Below are 21,490 nucleotides of genomic sequence, written 5' to 3'. Positions count from 1 at the left end.
GACTTTTTTTTTTTTTTGGCCATAGCAATTCACGTGGAAATGGAATAATCTCATCAATGAAATCACAAACTATTCGAAGCATTAAGTATCAAATAAATGTTACAGTTGAACTGTTTGTAGGTAGAGAAACTAATTGAAACAAACTATTTGAAGTATTAGATAAATTTTGTAATTGAACCATTTGTAGGTAGGGAAAGGGGAATATTTCTGGGGATAGAAATAAATACCAAAATAATGGTACCTTTGTATAAGCTGTCCATGCATAGAATATATTCCTTCCTTATTTCCTTCTCATAGAATACAGTTTCCTTGAGCTCAGTTCAAGAACCAACTAGCACAGTACCTACCTAGAGCATAGAATGTCCTTAATAGATACTTGTTGACGATTGATTATAACCACACTTTACAAGAAAGCCACATTGTAGGTAAATCAACACCAAGGAATTTGAACTTCATGAATGTATTGAATATGAGAAAACTTATAGCCAGAATGCACTCTAATGTGACATTATAAAATTCTCAGTATGGAATGTGGTGACATTTCCTTCTCAGAAGTCTTCATGATAGGTTTCCATCTACATCTGGAAAGAAATGAAAGAAAAGGATAATAGGAAAGATATGTATAGAGTCTAAAAACACTACGAAAGAGGAAACAGCTGTGCATTGGAGGTGGTGAGGGAATATATCTGCCTGAAGCTTCTATTTATGCCCCTTAATTAAGAAGCACTAGGATGTACTCTTGACACTGGTGTTTGTGATAGTCTGGTGATAGAAACTAGCCCCTGAATATGCTGAAGGAAGGGGTATAGAGAAAGAGCTATTCTGGTCAAAGAGATTGTACAGTTGCAAAAACCAGGAAAGTAAAGAGGAGAGAACAACATATGATGTATAACAAGGAATTTCAAGAAATTAGGAACCCCATTGGTTTACAAGTGGATGTTGAGTAGGAGCAGCACACGGGGTGGGAAGAAGAGAAAGAAATTAGCTGAGTAAATAAGAGGCAATTCCTTCACCAAAAAATCATGTATTAAAGTCTTGCTATGTACCAGGGATCATGGTAGGCCCTGTGGACACAAAGACAAAAATGAAATAGTCCTTTCCCTCAAGGGGCTTTCATTTTATCAAGGGTAAATAACACATACATAGAAAATTAAATGCAAAGTATATACAACATAATTTCTGAGAGGGGAGGGCACTAGCAACTGAGAGGCTTAGGAAAGACCTCAGGTAGTATGGGGCACCTGAGCTCAGTTTCAAAAGCAGCTAGACAGTCTATGAGGCAAAGATAAGGAGGGAATGAGTCACAGGCAAAAAAGCACAGAGACAGGAGATGGGATATCCTCCATGAGGAACAGCAAACAGAGCTTGTTATGGCTTCATGCCATAAAGGGCATGAAGCTTAGTATGATGCCTGGCACATAGTAAGTCCTTAATACATATTTTTTTTTCTTTCCTTCCCTTTCATGAAGGGGAATAATGTACAGTAAGCCTGAAAAGACAGACTGAAGTCAGATTGTGAAGGTCTTTAAAAGCCAAATTTTTAAAGTTTGTATTTTATCCTAGAAGTAAGAAGGCTTTTTTGAGCAGGCAAATGTCATGGTCAGATTTGTGTTTTAGCAATAGCAATTTGGAAGTTCTGTAGAGGACAGATTTGAGAGGGAAGATACTGAAGACTATGAAATCAATTAGAAAGCATTAGAGATGGGCCTGATGCCAGCACCTGTTAGTTCAGGTTCAATACTGAGACAAAATGAAGCACTCATAAGTCATTGAGCATTTGACAAAAAGATGTTTATTTTGCGCTGACCCAGCAAAGATATGCAACAAGGGTACAGTGGCACTGAGCTTCTATAGATGCATTTTGTAACCCATCCTCCTCAACCACTGCCTTTCCTTATGGAAATACGTCTAATCAGCAGGGGAGGGTATAGTGGTATGGTGACTGGTGTGGTCTTTGGATATTTGGCCATCAGAAGAGCCCTAACTAGAAGGGTGTGGGACTTTTATGCTCTTAAGGGACCAAGAGGATGCCATCAAGGATTCAGTCAAAGGGCTACACTTGAGGACCTAAAGGGCCACATGTGGCCTAGAGGCTACAGGTTCCCCACCCCTGGGATTAGACTAGGAATTAGACTCATTGCTAGGTTTATCACAAAAGATTATTGCAATAGTGTCAGTTAGGGCTGGAGTCTGACATTTTGTAGTTAGGGGCCTAGATATGAGTGAATGTGTGTGTGTGTGTGTGTGTGTGATCAGGAACTCTGTTTTGTTCAATGTCCTACTGTCTACTTTCTCGAACTAAACTGCCAGGTATTCCGACTCTGCTTCAGAGAGTGCAACTTTGATGGGCTAGCCATGTTGTTCAAATGTAAAACACATGCTTGCCAAAAAGACTATTTTATGGAGAACTCAACACAGGGCAAGGGTTCACATGGTGGTCAGAAGGAGCAATACAAGGACACTCTCAAGGTCTCTCTTAAGAACTTTGGAATTGATTGTATGACATGGGAGACACTGGCACAGGACCACTCAGCATGGTGTGCCCACATCAGAGCAGGTGCTGTGCTCTATGAGCAAAGCGGAATTGAAATAGCTCAAGAGAAATGCAAGATATGAAGACTTAGAGAAACCACCCCAAACGGTAACGTGTACTATTTGTGCCTGACCTGTGGTAGAGCCTTCTCAGCTCGTATTTGTCTGATCAGTCATAGTCCGATACACCATAACTTGACTCTAGCATAGTGATGTCATTTTGGTCCTCTTCGAGAATGAAGGACAACAACCAACCAGTGTCTCCCTTCATAGTGTTATTGTATTAGGAGACTAGGATGAGGAACTGCAGTTACAGCCTATATCTGAATAACATATTTTTTAGTTCCCTATAGTCTCTTTCAAGGAAGAAAATGTGTCCAGGAGAAATGTGGAGATCTAGAACTCATGGTGAGTGAGCTCAGCATGAGTATACATAAGAAGTCACTAACAAGTTATAGTTGATGATATGATCCTGCACATATATATGTGTGTGTGTGTGTGTGTGTGTGTATACATATATATATATATATATACACTTTTAAATTTTATTTTATTTTTGTTAAGAAATACTTAATTTGGGTATTCATCTTTAAGGAAGTGAGGGGTCTCAGCAAAGTACATGATTCATGGCCTTGCATTAGAAAATAAGTTGAAGCAGTAGTTGAAACCAAAGAAAAGTGTTTGGTAGCCATTGGCTCTGGAATAGGTCCAATTCTGCTATTGGGTGGGAAAGAAAGAGGGGCTTCAGTAACAGCTAGAACCAGTCAATGGTGCTAGTTCAGGGAGAAGGAGTCTTGGGGCCAACTATGAGAAATGAGAAATGAGGAGTGCCAGGATGCAAAAGGTACCTAGAAAGTAGTGGTAGCAGTTCATTCCCAAGCCATAAAGTCTATAGCACAATGCTCTCCATGACAGAAAAATATCTTTACTGGTCTAAATGTATGTGAGTTTTTGAGGGACAGTCAGAATGCTAAAGACCTTCTTCCATGTCATCTTTGCCATTTCATATTTTCATAAAGATTCATTTAGAAAAGGTAGGTATAAAAAATAAAAGAAAAAATTTTTAAAAAAGAAAAGGTAGATATTAAAGAGAAAGATAGCACTAAGTAGAATGAAAATTATAGCTTTGGTCAGAAGTTTCCAGAAAATCTAATAACCTGAAAGTATGAGATGGAAATAAGTATCTAATCATGGCATTCCCCATCAAAGAACTCACTGGTTCATATCCTTTGACCTGGCAATCCCACCATTGGGTATATACCTTGAAGAAGAGAGAGAAAAAGAGAGAGAGAGAAGAAGGAAGAGAGTAAAGAGAGAGAGAAAGGGATAAAGAACCCATATAGGGCAAAATATTCCTAGCAGCCCTTTTTTGAGGTAGCAAAGAACTGGAGATAAAATTCACACCCATCAGTTGGAGAAAAAAGTGTGTGTATAAATGCAAAAGAATAGTATTATGTAGTAAGAAATGATGAATGTGAGGAATCCAGAGAAACAGAAAGATTGATATGACCTGATGCAAAGAAAGTAGGACAAGAAGAAAGACAAGCACAATGGCTACAAAGATGCAAATTAAAAGAACACAAAAAGAAAGCTGAATTCTGGCTGTTATAATTTTAATAGCAAATCTTGGTCCCAGAAAACAGATGAAATGTTATCATACTCCTTTCACTAGAGAAGTGAGAAACTACTGAGGCAGAATATCAAATACATTGTCAGACATGATCACTTCATCTGTTGTTTTTACTTAACCACTTTGCTTTGTTACCAGAGAAGGTGTAATTGGAGATATATTGAAGTATACCTAGAAATGACTGTGATGTAAACATAGGTGGCACAGTGGATAGAGTGCTGGGCCTGGAGTCAGGAATACTCATCTTTCTGAGTTCAAATCTGGTCGCAGACACTTTCTAGCTGTGTGACCCTGGCCACAGTTTGCCTCAGTTTCCTTATCTGTCAAATGAGCTAGAGAAGGAAATGGCAAACCACTCTTTTATCTCTGCCAAGAAAACCCTAGATGGAGTCATGAAGAGTTGACCAGTACTGAACAACAATATAAACATAAAAGGCATTCATAATTATTTTCAAGAAAAGAAATCACTGTGGTCATTTCTAATTTTATTTGGTTTTTAACTGACCTCCACTCAAAAACTGACCCCCCCAATTTGAAGGATATGACCACTGACTATTGGACTGACTGGAACTCTTCTCACCAACCTCAGCAGGGCCAGAGAGCACCACCATTTGTTTAAGTTGAGCAAAACACAATCACCCAGCAGCAGCCTCCTTCCCTTTCTTCCCTTCTTCTCCCCTAACCCCTCCCCACTCTATGATTTTCCTCAATCCATTCAGCGCTCTTCAGCATTCACTAGTTGATTGGTAAGGCTATCTGTCGAAGTAAAAAAGGAGAGCACCTCTTTGAGTGCCAGTGTTTCTCCCTGCCTGCAGCACGATCCACGATAAGGACAGAGACTGCAGCCATCTCAAAAGACCCGGAGTCACAAAGAGCTCCTCTGATCACTGCTGGCATCTGGGCTTTCCCTCATTAGCACATTAAAGCTGCTCTGTCCATTCCATCAGAGCCACTCTGTCCATCCCTCCCCCATTCCTCTATGGAGCCATTTAGGCTGCTGCTTTTTTGAAACCTCCCCAGTTCAAGAGGCACTAACCTTTTCCCAAAGCCTCTGTGACAAGATCTGTCAAGCTCTCTTCTACATACAACAGGTACCCTCTAAACACCATCACTCAGAGCTGCACAGACAGTAGAAACATATGTGCTGTGCCAAATTATTCTTCCCAAGAAATGCCTTTTTACAATTAAATCTAGTTAGTTCCTCTCTCCCCTACCCCACACACTTTAAAATTTTTCTTTTATTTTCTGTTTTGATAAAGGAATGCATCTCAGTAAACAGAAATGTCCTGTTAAATCAGTACATTTCAATGTCCAACCCAGACTGACAAGGCAGCTGCTCCATAAGGAAAATAACAAGGATGAAGGAGTGTTAGTGCTAGACTTCACATGCTGACGTAACTTTTGAGCATCTAGAAAAGACACAATGACAACAGCAATGTCAAGAAAACTTTGTTCCTTCATTTGAAGTTGGAGGCATTGAACCATACTCTAATTCACTCGCATCTTTTTTTCAGCATCCTGTTTGAATCTCGTAATGGAAGGAATTTCCCTCTAGTTCCAGTGAAAGCAGACAATGCCTTTTATTTCGGGGTAGAAGTAGAGAGCAAGAAAAGAAGAACATTTCCATCAATATGAAATGGATTCTTAAATTCTGAAAGAATGAACCCATTAGCTGACTCAGGAAAGAGGCTCCTGTTTACACTTTTTCTGTCAAGGTCAATGATTTGTTTGTCCAAAGCAGATGCTATATCTTGATGAAAACCCATAGATGGCAATTAGTGAAAAACAATGTGTTAAAATTTCAGAAATACATTTGAATTTTATTCATCTTATATTTCACAGCCAGGACAACATTAATGTGCTAACACCTTGTAAACAAAGCACAAGGTCTTACTCAAATTAATGATTACTCTTCACAAAGTAAGAACATGAGACTGATTTATGAATGGAAACTCATTTTTCCCCTGACAAACACATGGAAGATCTAGCAGAGTGACTGGTACATTGTAGGTGCTTAATAAATATTTGTTGATTGACTGGTCTATTTCCACTTGTTTTTTGGCCTAACTTGCAGTTTCATAGCTGGAAGAAACTCCCTTTATCAATGCAGATAGCCAAGGGATCTACAAGCGTTGAGTCTAAAGTCTTAGGGAGTTGCCTGGGGCACCAACAGCCTAAGTAAGGGATTTCATCAAGGTCCCACACTCAGAATGTGGCATGGGCAGAACTTGAACCAGGATCTTTCTGATTATGGAGCTTATTTTCTATCTATTATACCATACTTCCTCTCACTTTAACATAAAAATATGATCAAAATTACTATATGTTACATATAATATACCACTAATGTAATGATGATAATCATAGATTTAGAACTGGAAAGGACCTTAGAGGCTATCTATGCCAACACGGATGACTACAAGATACATAGATATAGATATGTGTGTGTATGTGTGTACATGTGTGTATATATACACATATACATGCATACATATATGCATATAGTTATGCTGTTGTTCAGTCATGTCTGGCTCTTCTTGACCAGGTATGGGGTTTTCTTGGCCAAGATACTGGAGTGGTTTGCCATTTCCATCTCCAATGGATTAAGGCAAATAGAAGCTAATTGACTTGCCCAGGGTCACACAGCTGGTGAGTGTCCGAGGCTGGATCTGAACTCAGGTCTTCCTGACTCCAGGCCTGGCACTCTATCAACTGAGTCAGATAAATGTACATACACATACATAAATACATATATAAATATATAATATGTATATTATATATTTTGTACATACATACATAGATAAGTATAAGTTGTACAAAGCAATTTACCGATATAATCTTATTTGAGCCTCACAACCCTGTGAAATATGTTCTACGGTGGTGAGGAAACAATGACTCAGAGGTTAAGTTACTTGCTCATGGTCACACAGCTAGTATCAGAGGTGGAATGCAAGTACAAGTCTTCCTGAATTCAAGTCCCACTCAATCTAACATCCTCCAGGTCTTCTGTATGAGACAAAAGCATAGACTTTCAATCATTGGCCAAATTCTAAATTTTATTGAAATATTTGTATCGTTACGCATCAAACATTATGGGGGAAAATAAACTCCTGCATTTCTTCATCCTCATAGGTCTCACAAATTTTAAAATCTCCTTCACCCACCAATCACCAGTATTTAAAAGTTGTCAATATGCTAAGTTTTCAGTGAACTATGTGTTCTTGGGTTATATGATGATTGCTGCTAATAGGCTCATCCCTGAAAGGTAAAATGAGAATCAAGTTTGATCTGGGGTCATTTTCCTCTTTTCCAAAACACACATTGAAAGCTCATTCTCCTGTTTTGAGCCAGAAGACAGAATTGCAGGATACTGAGTACTTTCCAGGATTCTAATGGGAATTATGTTTTATTGTTGAGTGAGTGCCTTTTCATTAAGATGAAAAATACCATGAATTATATGAACTATTTTGTTCATGAACTGAAGGAGTTTATTATCACTTATGGAGAAAGATAAGTGCTACTTTTACTTTGTTTTTCTTTTATTCATCTTTGTCTGCTTTGATAGTAAGGGCAGAAGCCTCAGAACGATTTTGGCCCTCTTAAAGGCACACAGCTATTCTATAGCAGGAGAAGGTGAGACTCACCACATAGTATAATAAAGTAAGATCTGGGGCACTTTGGGCCTCATTTTAGCCAAAGATGATTAACAGCAACCCTTAACTCTTTTCCTGTCCCCATAATTCTAGGAGTGATTAGAATGATTTCTTTTAAATCCTGCTATGCATTTGTTCTGTGCTTTGCTCTTAAGAGTAGGTATGAAAACAATTACAGTAGAATGTACTAATTAATTTTGGTAAATAGAGTTGAAATCAGTGGCCTGTAACCTTCGTTTGTAAAGTTAAGCCATTGCTATTACAAAATTGTATTTTGTAAGGAACTTTTATTAAGCAGCAATGAACCATGAATGCATAGATATTCTAATGTATTTCTTGTTTTGCAGTCAAATGTTTTCAGGTGTTTATAGGCATTATTCTTGGAGGTTAGCTCAGAATAAAATTAAAAATAAATACTGTGATGTTTTAACAGAGTTGAGGCAGGCTGTCACTGATAAATCAGTAACAAAGTAAATTTTATCTATAAGAAATTTCTTTCTATTGACACAGTTATTATTTTAAAAGTTCCCAATATTTTGTCTTATTGTTGGCTTTCATCTTCCTTCCTTGGCTATGATTTATTCAAGCAGGTTTCAACATGCTAGCAATAATTACATCAGTATTTCAAGGATCTGTGATTTCATCAATGTGGACACTCTCTCCACTAATACAGATCACAATGCTTCAGATATAGTAGACCTTCTTAAATAGTTGCTATGGTCAAAATATTCATCACCCTGAATGCAGCCAACTAATTTATGAGTCTCTCCTGATTTTCAAGTTCAATGCTCAGGGAGTAATTCATCACTTGGTCTGTATTTGAAGCTTTCCCAAATAGGTAGGACCTAACAGGTCTTGTACTCTACTTACATAACTTCAAGTACCCAGGATCACTTCCATGCAACAATGAAACATTAGCGAAAGACGTTCTGTCTGAGCCATAACCAAGATGAGAGAGCCAAGGCCTTTCCCCAGGCACAAACATCATATTGGGGTCATACATTGTATAAGAGGTGTGCTTTATTCCAGCACTGGTACAGAGTATGATACCAACACTTAGCTGTTCCCTCAACCCATATGCCTATGGAGGATGATGGAGGCAAGCCCTGAGAAGAGTAGGAATTGAGTCACAGAGCAGCAGAGATTGAAAGCTGGCTTCTATCTTAGCAGGCTCTCTGCAATGGACCCCATTGGTTCTGCTTGGTGTGCCCCAGGTCATCCCAGCTCAATTTACCCTAGGTACCAGAATTCCTAGTTATGGCTACCCATACCTTACTAATATTTATAATGATGCCTTAAAGTTTGCAAAGTGCTTTATCTCATATTCATTTGACCTTCAAAACAACCTTGTGAAATAGTGAAAATATTATCCTCATTTGTATATGAGGAAACTGAGGTGCAAAGAAGTTAAATGACTCTCCTAAGGTCGTATTACTGTGAGAGAGTAGCATTCAACTCCAGGTTTCCTGACTCCAATTCCAGAGCTAAAGCCAATATATGTGGATGAAAATTTTTAAACCTCACACTTACCAATGTGATGTCAAATATTTGGAAATTTTCAGTGATACATGCATACATATGTAAACACACATAGATACTGAGAAAAAATAATACAAGTGGCCAGAGTGTTCACTTTTTAATGTAAATATTCCTTAAAACATTAGATGGACACAGTCACAAAGTTTGCCACACATGAAAAAAGTATGATTCTAACATGTTTTGTATATAGCTAATTGTGGTTTGATTTTCTAGTATACAACCCCCCCCAAGTTTCATATATTTTAAAGCACTATAGAAGTTGGAACAGTTTTATTATTATTAAAGGTGTATTAAACTACTCGCCTGGAATCAACATAACCAGGAACCTCCAGTCATTGTATTTTATTTTTGCTTATTCTTCATGACACTTTTATGAGAGACAACTAAAAAAAGTGAATAAGCCAATTTCAGTTCAACTTAAAGTTTTTTTTAATTGATTTCAGGAAATTATTTTTAAGCACCCTCCAGAATCAGTACAGAATCATGGAAATTTGGATCTGAAAGGGATCTGAAGGGCATCTAGTTCATTCAGTTCCTGACCAAGAATCCCCTTAACATCATGGAGACTCCCTGAGGTATCGCATTCATTTTTAAGTATAGTGATATTTGTCAAAAGTATCTATTAACAGAGATTAGCACACTCAAAGAGAGCCTCTGATGGCATCTCCCCACACGGAGAGGTAGCTAGGTGGCTGGATTTAGAGTCAGGAAAACTTTAGTTCTAATTCAGCCTCAAATACTTATTATAACTTAAATACTTAATCCCGGTTAAGACTTCTGTAAAACCAGGGTTGTTGTGAAGATCAAATGAGATAATATTTGTAAAGGACTTTGCAAACTTTAAAGTGTTATGCAAATGCTAGATATTACTTATTCATTATTATTATTAATGAATATACACACACACACATATAGAAGTACCTTGAAGAAACACTGGAGCAGGTACAGATATTTTGAAACTGGTTATGATTGGCTTACTTTGTGGTGAATAGAAGGATCTTTGATCACTTGTGGAAGCATTCAAAAAAGTCTAGCAACTTGAGTCTTAGTCATGTTGTTTGTCCGTTCAATCTTAGGGGATCTCTTTGACTCTTTTGCTCAAGAGTCCCATGATAGTCAATGCTATAAGGGGAGTCCATGAACCTCCTCCTTTCTAAGAACACGTAGCCCTATGATACAAGTCCAGTTTATTTTCCTGCCTCAGCATTTGTTCTTTCATTGTAGGTGAGGGGAGACCAGGATCTCCATCAATCATGACCCCAGGAGCAAAGAGTGACTTTCTGAAATGATCCTCAGTACCCTGCCCAGTAGAAGCTGAGACAAGGACTCATCTGGCAGCAATGCCACATTTTAACATAACATTGTTGGGTGCAATGCTAGATTGTAAATGAGCCTAATCTCCCCAGTGACTGAGGTGGTATAGGGAAGAATATGCCCCAGAGGTGTTGGAGGGAAATGTTTGTACTTTTGTTCTTGTTACATCTTTGAAGAAAATATTTCTTTGTAAAAACTCATTGATGCTAAGTGGTTAAATGGAACTGGCAGGTTAGTCACTAGATGCTAACAGTGGTAGGAAGGGAACTGGTGGCAACTGAGGCTGATAGCATTAGAGAAGGAGCTATCCCAAATCCCTCAAGGGTTATCCCAGGAACCTGGACAGAGCAATAGAGTAGGTCTCACTTTGCTGTGAGCTCAGAGCATATTCACTATATTTACATTGAGCTGAAATCTTCCTTTTGAGGTTTGTGTGTATCTGCATAAGTAGTAGTCTTTTCGAACTCATATTTGGGACTTCACATTAAACTCTCTATCTAAACTCCTATACCTCCTAGATCTACCAGTCATCCACAATAAGTGATGTTCATAGTAGTTACACTAAGATAGGAAAGAATCAGAAAGTCTTTTCTAAATCATCAAAAACAGATGAATTGCATTCTATATAGATTTGCCAAGAATATTTTATTATAAAAATTGTCTATCTATATGTGGTATACATGGTGACTTCTACTTAACTAAAATACCTAATTAACCTAAACATCCCATTTCCTAACCATCCTGAAAAAAAGGAAATTTACCATATAGTGTTTTATTCTATTTTTACTGCTATGCCCTTTGCTTAAAAAATATTCCTCAGACTTGCATCATTTACTAGAGGTCTTGAAAATGACTGTTTGCAACACACCACCTGCTACTGTTTGTAATAATTTTGTCTCGATTATCCTCATTAATAGGCGATTTTTATTTTATACTCCCCCTCCTTACTGTGTCATCTGTTAGATTGGGTACCATGAGGTAAAGGCACAAATGGCATCCTTACTATCAATTTCTCAGGGAAAGCTTTCACACCTGATGAGGGAAGACTGCCCAGAATAGTATTGATGTTGCTCATTAGTTAGGTGTAATAGCTAATTTTAGACACTGCTCTGTTTTATGGCATCTGTGTTTGAACGAGCTTTGTGTTCCTTCCTACCTCTTTGAATTGTCTCTGAAAATGCAATGGTTAGATTACAGGGGTCTTAAATGGTACCCTTCTCCCTTGACATTGACTACCTTAACAAAGGCACTGGATTTGGAGCCAGAGGATGTGGTTTCTAGTGCCAGAACTGGCATTTACCTACCTGTGTGACTTTGAGCAAGCCATTTACCCTTTTGGGTTTCAATTTCTTTATTAGTATCAGTATCATTATCATCATCATCAATTTGTATATTGCTTTATGATGAGAAAGCATGTAAAGTATTTACAGATCTTAAAGATCTGTATAAATATTAGTTATATCTATTACTAGATGACCTCAAAGATACTTTCCAGCTCTAGTGGAATGATCCAATAACTCCTGTGTGTAGCCACTTAAGTGCCCTCAGGTTAGTACTAAAATATTTCAGTTTCAACCTTAAGTTGACACTGGAAAATGAAACAAAAGTAGGTATGTGGATGTACATGATCGGGAGATCCTAGCAAGTGACAGGCAGATAATTACTCTCAACATCTTTACCCATCTTCACTATATGGTAAAGCAAATAAATTAAAGTTTTTTTTTTATAATTGAAGACAAACAATAAATTCTCATTCTGGCATTTAAACCAGAATTATCTGGCCATTTGTTAGATATTCAGAGGAAAATATTTTAATGCAAAAATGTTCAATTCCACAAGTATTTGTTAAACACTGATTACTGGGTTAAGTATTAGAGTTGCAAGATGAAAAAGAAAACAAAAGAAATCCAAATGTGTGTATCATCCTCAATTGAAAAAGAATTCAAGATTAAAGACTGACTTGAAAACTTGTATTAAAAATAAAATCTTACCTCTACTATTTAAAACTAAGCAGCGCAGTGAATAGAGCACTGGGCTTGGAGGTGGGAAGACCTATGTTCAAATCTGGCTTCAGATAACTTACCAGTTGTGTGACTTTGGGCAAGTCACTTCACCACTGTTACTATAGTTTTTTTCATCTATAAAATGGGGTATATATCTATAAATGGGGTATGTCTATAAAAAAACCTACCTCCAAGGGTTTTTATGAGGATCAGATCAGATCATAATTGTAATGCACTTAGCATAGTACCTTCTACATAGTAAACACTATAAAAATATGAGCTGTTGTTACTGCTGCTGCTACTACTACTACTATTACTACTACTACTACCACCACCACCACAACTACTGCTGCTGCTGCTACTACTATTACTACTACTACTACTACCACCACCACTACTCATTGATTGGACAGCAATAGGCCCGGGCCCTCCAGGCTCAGAGTGAATGCAAACTCTAACTGCTTCTCTTTTGGCCAGCAACCCTGAGAGTCTCCCTCTCCCACTATGATTTTTTTTTTTTATTAAAAGGGCCATCCCTTGACTCACTTCTTAAAGAGGCCTATTCACTGAATGGGTGTTGCTTCTCTCAAAAGTGAGAACTTGAAAAGAACTTAGCTTAAAAAAGGCCAAGGTCTCCCACTGCATCCTTGGCCATTTCCAGTCATCCTGATGGAAATCTTGCCACAAGACCCAGATGGCTCTGAAGGAGAAAGTGAGGCTGGTGACTGCACAGTCCTCCCTCACTCAAATCCAATTCAATTGCAAATTGTATCATCATCTCCCTGATGTCATGGTCCTCTTCAAAAATGAATAACAACCAGCAACAACTACTACTACTACTTCCTACTACTACCACCACCACCACCACCACCACTACTACCTGTTTCACTTTGGGCAAGGTATTTAACCTCCCAGGGTCTCAGTATCTTCATCTATAAAGTGAAGAGAACTGGATTAGATGGTCTGTATGATACCTTCCAGCTCCAGATCCATGGTCTTATAAATAATAGCACAATAAATAATGTATCACATAAGGAATATATGGCATTTGATTGGGGGGGAGGGGCAGGAACTTTATGAAGGTACTAAATGCCTCTTATATGCTTGGATCATCTGCAACCATAAAATTAAAGAAGGAATTCCTGACTAGTATTTGTAAAGGCTAGTCCATCATATGAGGTTCTAGGTGGTACAGAGGATAGACCATTGGGTTTGGAATTAGGAAGACTCATCTTCATGAATTCAAATCTGGCCTCAGACACTTACTAGCTGTGTGACCCTGGGCAAGTCTTTTAACCTTGGTTGCCTCAGTTTCTTCATCTGTAAAATGAGCTGGAGAAGGAAATGGCAAACCACTCCAGTGTCCTTGCCAAGAAAAGGTCATGTAGAGTCAGATATGACTAAAATGACTTAAAAACAACAGTCCATTATATTGCTGCAGAACTGTCTTAAAGGGGGTAGGAGCTAGTGAATAAAGTGAGACCACATCGTGGCAGAGTAGTGCAATCATAAGGTGGATGGGTACCCACCCTAGTGTTTGTCTGTCTTTCCCTGGGGTTAAGTCTCTGTGGAAGACTTGTGCAGCAGGCTACCCTATAAACTACATGAGGCCTTGCTCACAGCAGCCGCTGAAGAATTTGGCAAAATTAAATCTGTATCACAAGATCAATGACATCTGTGACTTGAAAATACCTTGTGACCTATTTTTACCTTTTCAAGAATATCTGTATCTCAAGATCCTGGTTGTCAGAGGTCATAGGACCCTGGTGAATGGGATGCTTAAGGAAGTGGTGAAAATTCAATAACTAGAAGTCTAGTGGAAGCTATATGACCACTTATTGTAAATGTTACATAGGTATTTCAGGTAGCAATTGGCCTAAAGGACATTTCAGGGTTTCTTCTAAGTCAAAGATTCAGTGGCTATAAGAGGGAAATGAGTCCCTGAAGTGAAACTCATCTTCAACTCTGAAAAATGTTGTCTGTTTTTTTTTCAGATTTAACAGATAAGCCATGACTTGTTTAGCTTCTACTTGGTAAGCAATGTAACATACTGGAAAAAGCTCTGGCTTTGTAGTTCATTAACACCTGGGTTCGAATCTATCTCTCATACTTATTAGCTTGTGAGTGTGAGTTAGTCATACAACCTCTTTGAGGATCAGTTTTCTCACCTAATCAGTTTTCTCAGTTTTATATTCCATGTAAAATAGGAACAATTAACCTATAGTACCTACCTCAAAAAAGCGTTGTGAGGCTCAGATGAAATAACGAAACTTTAAATTACCTCAACAAATATTGGTTAATATTATTATCTCAAGTAAATCATGTAATATATTTGTTTATAAGATGGACATATTGTGAAGCTTTATCATTGTCTTGAGTATAGCGGAAAGGTTACATGCACTAAATATGGTGCCTATAGAAAGACAGAAAGAAGAGCTGGTCATACTTTATTTTTCCTCACCTGGATGTCATTCCCAATCTTCAGAAAATAAAGAAGGGATGACCCTAGGGCAGAAGCTGATACCTTTGTTTTGAATAGTAATGAGAAAGGCCTCTTTAGCTTCTATAAAAAGAAGGTTATCTGGTAACCTTTCAGCATTGAGGCCTTATATGCTGTTATGTCCACATTGTTCCTAAAAGATAACAAATATCTTCATTAACCAGTGAAAATTCCCCCTCATAGTCTATAAAATACAACAGCTTATCTATATATTACTCAAAAATGAAGAGCAAATATATGTTTTTGTGTTATTTAAATAAAACAAAAGGCAACCATATTAAAATTTAACTCATTCAAGTTTGCATGTCGTTAAATAATGCCAGGCTGCTCAGTGTTGAAGCAGATACAATGCTGGACCTAGAGCCAGGGAAATTTGAGATCAGATCCAGCATAGTTATATGATTCTGGGCAAGTCATTCTACCTGCCTCAGTTACTTAATCTGTTAAAGGAGAAATAATAGCACCTCCTTCCCAGGGTTGTTGTGAAAATAATATTTGTAAAGCACTTTGCAAATCTTAAAGCAATATAAAAATGTTAGTTATTATAATTATTCTCAAAATTGGTGCCCATCACTTGCAGAGTGGCTGAACAAATCATGATATATGCAAGTAATGGAAGATTATCGAACTTATAAGAAACAACACAGGGGATTCAAAAAAATGAGGGAAGACTTGCATGAACTGATTCAGAGGGAAGTAAACAAAACCAAGAGAATAATATGCACTATGACTACAATAAAGTAAAAGAAAAGAACACTAAAGCAGTAAAACCCTGAAGGATTTTAATGAACAATCTTGGTTCTGAATAACAAATCTGGAAACACACTTTCCTCCTTGTAGTAGGGATTACAAATGTTGAATGGAGTATACCTTGTCAGATGCAGTTACAGTATCCATCACTTTGTTTAATTGTTTTTCTTTATTACAATAAAATGGTTTGGGGAGGAGGATAAAAACAATGACATGTAAAAAAAAAAAGAAATAATTATTTTTTAAAACCCATTTCTTTTTGGAAAATCTATTCTACACGTAGGCCATGGGTAATTTAGTACACTGAAAAGAATGCTGGACATAAAGTTTGGAAAACTGGGTTCAAATTTCAGGTTCAACAAGAGTTGGATTTTTGACCTCAGAGTCATTATTTAATCTTTTTAAGCTGCAAATTTTTCATCTGTAAAATGGGGATAACAATATTCATACTACTTTTTCCCACAGCACTGTTACAAAGTACTTTGGAAATCTTAAATCACTCTATTAATGTGTTATACTGCATGTTGCCCCCTTTTGAGTGAAAAGGTTACTTTTCCATTATTTAGTCTGAGATAAACTGCCAGGAAAAGGAGTTGTGCTTGACGTACTAATATTATTATAATGTAATTGCTCAAACTACATCATCTGAATTGTCTTAGTCATCCTTTCCTTGGCCCAGCAAGACAATAGAAAAGACAGCTGACCAAGGTTAGAGTGCCACGTCTACTCACCAGTAAATATTCTCTACACTTACTCTTGGCAAACCTGTTATACCTACTTTTGCATGATATGGAACTGGAGAAACACCATTTGCATTTACCTCTAATTTCTGCTAGGGACCAAGACCTGGCCTGAGGATTTAACAACAAAGGATAATTATGTGGGGGTTAAAGCACAAAAGAGAAAACAGGCCAAAGAGGTAGCTAGCTAAGTGGCACAGTGGGTTGGGTTCTAGAAGTCAGGAAGATCTGAGTTTAAATCCAACCTCAGAAAATGACTAATTGTGTAGCCCTGGACAAGTGACTTACCCTATCTGCATGCCTCAGTTTTGTCATCTGTGAAATGAGAATAATAATAGCATCTATCTCCCAGGGTTATTATGAGGATCAAATGAGATAATGTTTGTAAAGCATTAGCACTATGCCTAGCACACAGTAGATGCTTAATAAATGCTTATTTCCCTCCTTCAAAGATGTAGATTGAAGTTCCACTCTCAACCAACACTCAGCATTCTGTTTTGAACCTGAGTCACTTAGCAGTCACTCCTGATGTTCCGGCCGTATTGGCTTTTCACTTCCAGGCAAAGTCAACCAAAAACAAATCATGCTAAATAAAGTATTCCATCAGGAATAAGCTTCTGTTTGTTCTGATATTTCTAAACTCCAGCCAAAGATGTTCTTTCCCAGAAGAAATGTATTTTACACTTGTCCTTGAGGGAAAAGGAAACTTCATTAGCTGAAGACAATGGTAGCATTCTGCCAACAGAAATAATATAGCTCCAATGAATTTCTCAGTTGAAGTTTTCTGGGTATTAGAGTTAAGTGATCTTAGTTTAAGTGTTAAAAGCATGGCCTGATAAGTCCCATTTATAAATGCATTTGTGATTAAATGTCATTTATTTAACCTTTTGACTTTGGTTTCCTCTTCTGTAAAAACAGAAATACTACTATTCATCAATAGAAAGCCAGACAGATTGATGAACAAATATGTTCTGCCATTATCAAAAACCAAACAAAAATTCTATTTTACATTTGAATAATGACATGCTATTCATGGTACTTTCACATATATAATTTTCTTTGGTTATTCATAACCACTGCATGAGTGACTTGGGCAAGGACTATTATCCCCATTTTACAGATGAAAAAACTGGGAGATGAAATGCCTCACCCAGAGCTACAAGGGAACTTAGTCACAGAGTCAATTAGAATCCAGACCTCCTGACCCCATTAGGCTTTCCACTAAACTGAACTACCTCCATTAAGGCACAACATATGTGATGCACTAAAATGGAATTTCTAAAATCCCGAGGTTAAACAAAGGAAAATGAACCTATGTACTTATCACCAGTTGGGGGGGAAAAGCCTATTCATGCTTACATCAGCTTCCCTTCAGGGCTAACAAAAAGCTTATCAAAGTAGGAGAGTTTCTTGGCCTGAGAAAATCATTTTCTCATCACAATGTTGTTTTTTAACTCATAGTCTCAAATTAATGGAAATAATGTAAATTTGATGAATAATGCAGTTACCTTTTTTCTTTTTTTAAAAACTCATTGTAGATTTCTCATTTAGGAAACCAGAAAATTTGCATAGAATGCAAAACAGGGAACATCCCCTTGACTTGTTTTTTTTTTCTATTTTTGGAAGTGCCATCCTCTGCCACAAGCTCTGCAAAAGAAAAGCTTGAGGTTCCATCACCAAATCCATGTCAATTTCAGTGCATTTCTTCCTGTTTGATACTAGAAACTTAAGTTCCCACAAAGAGGTCTAACATCTTTTTTCCAGTCATGAGACTGGGCTCTTTTGTTTGTTTGTTTGGGTTTATATACCTAAACCACACAGTGAAGTAATGAGATAATGAATAGATGGAGCCCCAGCTGAGCTGATTTTACAGCTCTATTTCGGTATACATTGTGTACTCCCACTTCTAGCTCCAGTCAGTTAAAGTGATATGAACTCCTTCGAAATGCATTTTCACTCAGATTTAAAACCACAGAGAAACCTGTATGAACAGAGCAAGAGACCAAGGTTCTCTCCAGAGTTATCCTTACAAAGTCAGAGAAACGCACACCAATACAGAGGCACACAAAAGCACGTAGATAACGTTCTTTGTCCATGTAAATGCTTAGAAGCAACAATTCATTCACCTCAAGCCAGTTAAAGACTAATCCTTTCCCAATCGAAGGCAGAGCTAAAGAATCACGAATGCCCCATGCTAATAATGACCACAGAGCATGGTCCGTGTTTCGCTTCCATTCTTTCTTGAACCGGCAGGTCTGTTGGACAGGACCAGTGACCAACCTTCACCTCCCCACGCCGTCCCTCAACTCCTCAACGTTCCATTTTCGTACTTTGCCTGGGTTTTCTCCAGGCCTCCTGCCTCTTTCCTTCCGTCTTTATACCCCAGAAAGGGCTCAGTGTGTCGGCACGACAAACAAGCAAAGAAAAGCCCTGCCCTGCCTCCTTTTCTTTGCCTGGACAGCAGCAGCGACACCATCCCCCGCCTTCCTGTAGCTTGCACAATGAGGGGCTCAGCTCGCCTGAAGTGGGACGCGGCTGCACCCAAGCCTCCTATTTCTATATGACCACCCCAACAAGAAAGGATCCTGGCTCCCCTCTGCTCCCTCAAGGGCTCCTTAGTGCACAGGGCTTGGTAATGAGCTACCCGAGGACTTATGAAAATAGAAGGGGGCATTCCCCTCCTCCTCTCCACCAAGATATGCGTATGTGCGCGCACACACACACACACACACACACACACACACACACACACACACACAGAGAAAGAGCATATCCCCAGGGCACAATATCATTCCCAAACTACCTCCCCTACTAGCCACCCAGAGCGGGGCCCCAGTTCCTCTCTCTGGGACAACACTGCCGCCAATGGGGTGCGCTTCCTTTAGTAGTGCTGCAGGCAGAACCACTCCCCCCTCTCCCTAGTCCCCGGGCCCAAAGCCCAGTCCCAAGGGGGCCCAAGTGCAATCCCTGGAGCAAGGGAAGCCCCCTCTGGCTTCTGCCGGCAGCTGGGGTCCCAACAGTCCACGCCCCTCCCGATCAGTAGGCTAGCCCTCTCTCCCCTCGCAGCTCCGCTCACCTGTTCAGCATTTTCCTGATCCTCTGGCGCACGCTGGAGGCGGACGAGGCAGAGAGACTCCCACCGCTGCTGCCGCTGCTCTCGGCCGGCAGGTTCTCGATGGTGGCCACGACATGATTGGGCTGCTGTTGCTGCTGCAGCTGCTGCTGTTGCTGCTGCTGTTCGGGGGAGATCATCGCGGTGGCGGCGGTGGCGGCGACGGCGGCTGTGGGAGGGCGATCAGAACGCAGCAGCTGGGCGCATTCTGCGCTGCCCCAGGTCTGGCCAGGCGAGGAGAGAAGGAGGAGAAAGAGGGAGTCCCCGGGCTGACGCTGCAGGGGAGAGGCGGTGCTGTTGTTGGAGGGGCAGGGAGGTTGAGCGTGGCTGCTGCTGTTTCCGCGGGCGAACGGCGAGTAAACCCTCACCCAGCCCCAGCCCCGCCGTTCGCTCACTCTAGCCCAGAGTGCGCGCACCCTCACTCAGCTGCTGCTACTGCTGCTGTTGCTGCCGCCTCCGCTGCCTCTTCTTCCTCCTCCACCTCCTCACGCAGCGACTCCAAAGTGCTTTCACACTACTCAAAGCGTCAGCAGATAGGCTCTCTCTCCCGTTCCCGTTCGGTAGTGGGGTCCAGCCAGTTGAAGCGAGAACATAATCATATGGATCTATTTTACTTTGACTCTCCTTCCCCAAGTCTCCCGCCCACCTACCCCTACCCCCACTTTTTCGTTTGAGCAGCGGGTTTGGGAAAATGGCACAGGTGAGCTTCAGGTTTTCCTTCACCCTCAAGGAGCAAGTCAGGTAGGATCCCTCCTCACCCGCGGAGCTGCTAGTCTTTCTTCGAGTGGAAGGGGCCAAGAGAGAAGGAAAACAAGAGAGCAGCAATTAGGGCAGCGACAGACCAGGGAGATGTGGGGATGCTGCTCCGTTGGGATAGTCACTTTTTCCTCTCGGCAGAGGGAGCCCGTGAGGTGTTTAATTTTCCCCAGCCCCTCCTGTCCTCTCTCATCACCCAGTTGTCCCTACTCGCTTGTTTTCGGCTCCCTATCCTAAAATGTCAGGAGTTGTAGGTTCCTTTGCTAGAAACTCCAGCACCACTTTCCTTCGGACAGCGGCAAGAAGCTGGGCAGAATTTGCCTATTGGACACTTTGCTTATTTCCGGCTTTATACAACTCCTGTGGTGAAAATACTAAGTTTTAAGGACATAGGTGGGCAACCGGTTTCCTATATGGTGCTCAATCTGGAAATTAGGAGGAAAAAAAGACATTGGACCAACCCAAACTTCAATCTTTGAAATGAGTGAAATTCTGTATTGTAAAACCCCCCATCTTGAAAAGCAGGAAAAGATACGTATGCACTTGCATCAAAAGTATTCTCAGACTGAAAATAGATCATATCTTTATGAGGAAAAAAAAAAACTGGTTAGGTGTCCTGATCATCTCCTTATTGATGTTGATAAGTATCATAGTAATAATAGCTGACATTTATATAGTGCATTAAACTTTTCAAAGTGTTTTACATACATTTGTCCAAACTGATATTTTAGACACAATTTTGAGGGATCAAGAATATCAATTTTATCCAGATCCCAAATAATACATGTCATTTATTTCTGCAGTCTTAGGGTAATGGGAGTTGAGGGAAAATATATATTTATTATTTCATTCCTCCTAATCTAGATTTCATGGGCAATGTACCTGCTGAATAATGTGCACACTTTATCTTTCTACTTTAAAGCAACATTCTCGCTTGTTTATCTTAAGCATAGTAAATACA

The 21,490-nt window shown here is 39.4% G+C and overlaps 1 protein-coding gene across 1 annotated transcript in view; it reads right to left on the bottom strand.

Annotated features, from left to right (window-relative positions):
• The window catches only part of SLC35F1 (solute carrier family 35 member F1), a 534,036-nt gene extending 514,123 nt beyond the window's left edge, over positions 1-19,913 (bottom strand). The window contains exon 1 of the mRNA XM_027848652.1: positions 19,738-19,913. Coding sequence (XP_027704453.1) covers positions 19,738-19,913 — 176 coding nt within the window. The remainder of the gene's footprint in view (positions 1-19,737) is intronic.
• Positions 19,914-21,490: the final 1,577 nt, after the last annotated feature.

This window comes from Vombatus ursinus, unplaced genomic scaffold (assembly GCF_900497805.2).
Source record: "Vombatus ursinus unplaced genomic scaffold, bare-nosed wombat genome assembly UNPS02006779.1, whole genome shotgun sequence".
Classification (NCBI taxonomy): domain Eukaryota; kingdom Metazoa; phylum Chordata; class Mammalia; order Diprotodontia; family Vombatidae; genus Vombatus; species Vombatus ursinus.
This window is presented reverse-complemented; position numbering and strand designations above follow the sequence as displayed.